Source organism: Macadamia integrifolia, unplaced genomic scaffold (assembly GCF_013358625.1).
Source record: "Macadamia integrifolia cultivar HAES 741 unplaced genomic scaffold, SCU_Mint_v3 scaffold_204A, whole genome shotgun sequence".
Lineage (NCBI taxonomy): Eukaryota > Viridiplantae > Streptophyta > Magnoliopsida > Proteales > Proteaceae > Macadamia > Macadamia integrifolia.
Window position 1 is genome coordinate 186,604 of NW_024870641.1, and position 5,477 is coordinate 192,080.

At 40.8% G+C, this 5,477-nt stretch overlaps 1 protein-coding gene and 1 pseudogene across 1 annotated transcript in view; one reads left to right on the plus strand and one right to left on the minus strand.

Annotated features, from left to right (window-relative positions):
- The first annotated feature begins 1,325 nt into the window (after positions 1-1,325).
- LOC122071305 lies at positions 1,326-2,801 on the plus strand (annotated as a pseudogene).
- Positions 2,802-3,289: 488 nt separating this feature from the next.
- The window catches only part of LOC122071301 (SUMO-conjugating enzyme SCE1-like), a 15,735-nt gene continuing 13,547 nt past the window's right edge, over positions 3,290-5,477 (minus strand). The window contains exons 3-5 of the mRNA XM_042635626.1: positions 3,985-4,137; positions 3,755-3,868; positions 3,290-3,650 (exon numbers count right to left, since the gene is read on the minus strand). Coding sequence (XP_042491560.1) covers positions 3,588-3,650; positions 3,755-3,868; positions 3,985-4,137 — 330 coding nt within the window. The 3' untranslated portion in view covers positions 3,290-3,587. The remainder of the gene's footprint in view (positions 3,651-3,754; positions 3,869-3,984; positions 4,138-5,477) is intronic.

Genomic DNA, 5,477 nt, shown 5'->3' on the forward strand with positions numbered 1-5,477 from the left:
CCATGCCGTTCCGTTATCCTCCCAGCAACCCTGATATGCACTAAATCCATGTCTCTCAATTCTCTTAGCTCTTTTCTTTATTCTATAGAATCTCGCAAATAACTAAATCTTCAAGAACCTTGACATCATTGATTACTTAATTTTTATTATTAATTGAATGCACGGGTGTCAATCAATTGGACTCAATCAGGCCTAACCGAGCTTGACCAATTTCAAGCCCTCCACCGTGAATGCAACATGCCTGAACAAAGTTTAACTCTAAATGGGCACGGGGCTGCAAACGGGCCTTCCCTTCCAAACGAAGTGGCGATTGTGTATGTATTGCCTACTTACCCACCTCTTCTTCTTTTCCTTCCAAACGGATTGGCATATGGTTTGGCCACCTCTTCTTCTTCTTCTTCTTCTTCTTCTTCTTCTTCTTCTGTTTTTTTTTTCATGTCTTCATCCACAAACAGGGAAATCCCAACTAGTTGAATTCATGGCAACCAAAAGATCAAACAAAAACATCTCATCACAACGACATTAATTCAACAACCCGAATCACAAATTATAGAATCAGGAGCATAATAAAGATGGAATGATCTGAGGGGTTGGTGATTAATGTAAAGGGTTTGAGCTTCTGGGTAGATTAAAAGGTGGGGTAAACAAGTTGGGTCCGATTGGGGTCATAATCGGTTGTCTTGATCAAGTGCCCATCAATTCATACAACCCTGCACATCGTGAACATCCAATTAATAAACATGTTTGATTTTAAACAATTAAACTCAATCTGGGTAATCAGGCTGGACTTGAAATTGACACTCCTAATTGAATGTATATTCAAATCAGATAATTAGTTTTGAAATAATTTTATTTCGAATCCAAATACTTCTAAACAGATACAAATGCGAAATCAATTAGAATTTTTGACTATCTCCTTACATCCCACCGACGCTACCTTAATTTTTTAATAAAAAACCATAGCTGGTGGAACAGACACCCACCCAAATTGATCCGAACAATGATCAACCGCCGCGTCCAGGCTGCTGACAGACTTGACGACGGAGTCTCTCTCTCGGAAAATAATCCTCTGTTTTTCTCATCCCTGTTTTTCTTTGTTTTGCTACCTGTAGAACAAATACGTTAAGAACCCAAATGATAGACCCATGACGCATGCTTATGACTGCATGCAGTTTTAATAAAATAAGATGATCCATAGACGATAAGCTTGTATGCCTCTCGAGAGAGAGAGAGAGTTGATCCCCTGCCCTTACAAATATCTGAAATAGAACACCGAGTCTCCTATCCTATCTACACTTCTTTCACACAATCTGGTTAGTTTCAAGTCTCTAAACCATTACTCAAATGGGTTCTAAAGCTTATCAACTTCATGGTTTCTTCTTACCACTCATGGCTCAGGGCCATTTGATTCCAGCCATAGCCATGGCAAGGCTATTCTCTAGCCATAGTGTTAAGGTGACCATAATCACCATTCCCCTCAACGCACGCCTCTTCTCCCACACCATCGATCGTGATAAACAGTTGGTTCTTGACATCTCTGTTCAGCTCATCCCATTTCCTTCAGAAGAGGCTGGTTTACCTCAAGGCTGCGAGAACGCAAGCTCTGTTCATAATTTTTCTGACGTTGCCCCCAAATTCTTCAAGGCTCTGGACTTGTTCCAAAAACCCTTTGATGATCTTCTTCAAGACCATCTCCCTTTGTTGTTGCATACATGTTCTTCACCTGGGCTACAGATGTAGCTGCAAAGTTTGGTATACCCAGTCTCATCTTTCATGGGACTAGTTTCTTCTCTCTCTGCGTCTCGGATAGCTTTAAATCTCATGAGAATATTAAGTTTGATACCTTCGTGGTGCCGGGTCTTCCTGATCAGATAGAGTTGAGGAGGTCCCAACTGCCTGACCTCCAGAAAATACCAAGCAAGCTGGGTAAGTTGTTTGAACGCATTGGGGAATCAGAGGGAAGGAGCTATGGAGTTCTGGTGAACAGCTTCAATGAATTGGAGCCCCTTTATGCGGATCACTATAGGAAAATCATGGGAAAGAAGGCTTGGCACATTGGCCCTGTTTCACTGATCAGCAACAAAGACATTACAGATAAAGAAGCTAAGAGTGATACTGACAGAGCTTCTTCCATTGATGAACAGTCGTGCCTGATGAGTTGGTTTGATTCAAAGAAACTCAATTCAGTGCTTTATGTGTGCTTCGGGAGCATGGCACCTTTCACTGCCGCGCAACTGCTTGAGATTGCTATGGGGCTTGAGGCTTCTGGGCAGCCATTCATTTGGGTATTAAGGTCGTTGAAGGATGAGGAGGCTGAGCAGAGGAGATTAATGCCAGAAGGTTTTGAAGAGAGGATTGAAGGGAGGGGTCTGATAATAAGGAATTGGGCTCCTCAAATTATGATCCTCAACCATCCAGCCGTGGGAGGGTTTATGACCCATTGTGGATGGAATTCAACGCTGGAAAGCGTGAGTTCAGGTGTGGCCATGATCACTTGGCCGATGTTTGCAGAGCAATTCAACAATGAGAAGTTGATGACCCAAGTGCTGAAGGTAGGAGTGAGTGTAGGAGCTCAGAACTATCAAGAAGTTGTAGGGGAAAAGGGAGTAGTGAAGAGAGAGGACATAAAGAAGGCTATGCAACAGTTGATGGTTGGTGGAGAAGCAGCAGAGCAGATAAGGACTCGAGCTAGAGAGCTCAAAGAGATGGCGAGAAGGGCTTTTGAAGAAGGAGGTTCTTCTTATGCCGACTTGACAGCTTTGATTGAGGGGCTGAGGTTGCATCCACGGCCAGCAGTGTAGAATCTAGATTGATTCTCAATTCCTTCTCTGTGCTTTTAGATATATATTGATGGATTCTGAACTTTTGCCTTAAGAGTTGAGAGAGGTTTGTTTGAGCTGTCTAGACTCTGAACAGTCAATAAAAATAACCAGAAGGCTCAAGAAGACAACTGGAAATAGGCGTCATTGATTAATAAATGGGAAGAGGAACCACGGCACCAGTATGCGATTTTGTTTTCTTTTCTTTTTTTCAATCAGCCATGGCACGTAGAGCAGTCATTCAGATACTCCCCTTCATGGTTTAGGAATCGAATCGATCAGCATGAATCAGTGGCATCTGGTTGGATTGGTATCAGTCCTGTCCGATCCCAACTCTTGGCTAATAACGTATTGATGGATCCGTACGGACAAAAGATAATAAGGAAAGAAAAACGATTTTTTTAATACAATCGGGGTACTTCTGTCTAATCGAGGCCGATATAGACCAATCCTATCGGAATAGTATCATATGATTTCAAGCTTTACCATTGAAAAATATCAAAATGAGGAAAACAAGAAACAATCTTATAAGTCATAGCCAAAGCATGAAAACTGATAACAGGGCATATAGTGTCCCTACAACCGAAATAAACATCAATTAAGTACTTCTGATATTCGAGTTGATACACTGTTATATTAGGAGCATTCACCACCAACAAAAGTTCCTTCCATTCCAGATGAGCATCTACCATGCAGCCTACACATGCATGAGCAATTAGCTAATGCACCAATGATTTGCCGAAAAAAAAAAGGTGGTCAGGTATGGCATTAGACAAGAGGTGGGTATTGCTTAGCCTGCTGTCTAACCCTTCTCTTGTACTCAGTTGGCTCCTGCAAATGAGGATCTCAATGATCAGTAGTAGAATTATGTGCATCCATGATATAAATAATATAAAAGCATACAAATAAAATAAAATCTTTGGGTGGCTGAATACCTGGATGAAGAGGTGATATCCGTCTGTCTGGGCAGGATCAGCAGGGTTTGGCTGGTCCAGCAAATCCTGTATGCCAACAAGAATTTGCTTCACCGTGATGGCTGGTCTCCAACCCTAGACATAATAAAAGCACTTTCTAGTAATGGCAGGTCAACCAAATCCCATCATACACATCAAAATAGTAGCAGCAGCAGCAGCAGGAATGTCCAACAACAGAGTTGAATACTTACACTATCCTCATTGAGAATTGATAAACAAACAGTTCCTGAAGGGTACACATTAGGGTGGAAGAAACCTTGAGGGAACTTGCACTTTGGTGGCTTACTAGGGTAGTCCTCACTAAAGTGAAGACTAATGGGGAAGTAACCACCATCCCAGTCAGTCTGCAAGAGAAAAATGCTGGTGTAAGAAATTTGTCGATGCAACATGATTATTAGGAAAGAAAAATCAGCAAGTGCAAGAAATTTGTTGCTCCCCTGCTTTTCCTTCCATCAAATGTAAGTAAGAGTTTCCACTAGGCTAAGTTTGGTTGTCAGGAAATGAATAGAAAAGAGAAGAAAATTTTGAATTTGAGAGAACCACATAAAGGAATCATTGCATCATGACAACCAAACATAGCTTTAAAGCAAACCAGCTTCCAGACCAGAATAGTCTAACAGAAACTATCACAGAACATGATCGCAGAATAAATTAATAAACCAAAATTAGGAAGAGACTTTAATCTTTTTAACTTACAACAGAGTTTCTCATCAAAGACCCAAATTCTAATTGAGAGCTTTATTCTAAAAGCAGATTCAACCTACAGACTTTGAGCAAAAGCTGATAATAGAATAGGGAGATCTAGTTGAGTACTGGAGCTTCTAGGAATAAGAGTAGCAGATCTATAATAATACCAATCAACCAGAAAATTTCAGATCTGAGAATTTCAGAGAGCAATATGACAAACTAATGTATAAAATTTGAGCTAAAACAGAACAATAATTGATGTGACACTGGAAGAAGAGAAACAGAAAATGGGTGAAAACAGGGTTTCGCAGGTGCATAGTTATTAAGGCGTTGCTAAGGCCTTATTAGCACCCAGGCGCTAATGCGTTTTATGGGGGTTAAGGAGTGAGCCGCCTTATAGGTAATGCATTATTTTATTTTTTTATTTTTTTATATTCCATTTCTATGTTTTTTAGTGGCTTGTGTACAAAAGTCTTGTACATTGCATCGCACCAAATCACATAAAAGGAAATATAATCGAAAGGAACCCTCAGTCTCACACGCCTTGGCTTAGGGTTGAAAATGAAACCCTTGGCAGCGGCGATCATCTCCATCGATTCTGGCTCCGACAACATTTTTCCGGCTACCATGGCTCCAGCGATTCCTCCTCCGGCTACTCCAGCTCCGGCAAGGTAACTAAAATAGTATAGAAGACTTCTTCTTCTCTCTTCTCTTCTCTGTTTTATCAGTTTATTTTTTTTCCAGCTGCTCATCATCTTCTTCTTCTTCCTTCTCTATTTGAAGAAGAACTTGAAGAAGAGCACGATGGAGCTTGATGCCGACACCGATTCAGAAACTGCTGCCATGATTAGATAGGTTCTTCAGGTATGTTTCTTCCTTCTATTCTTTTCTTCTTCTTCTCTGTTTCTGGCTTCTATTTTTCTTTTTCTTCCAGTCTCTTCTCTATTTTCTTTTTTTTCTTTTTTTTCTTATTGTTCCAGCCCCCTCCTCTTCTTCT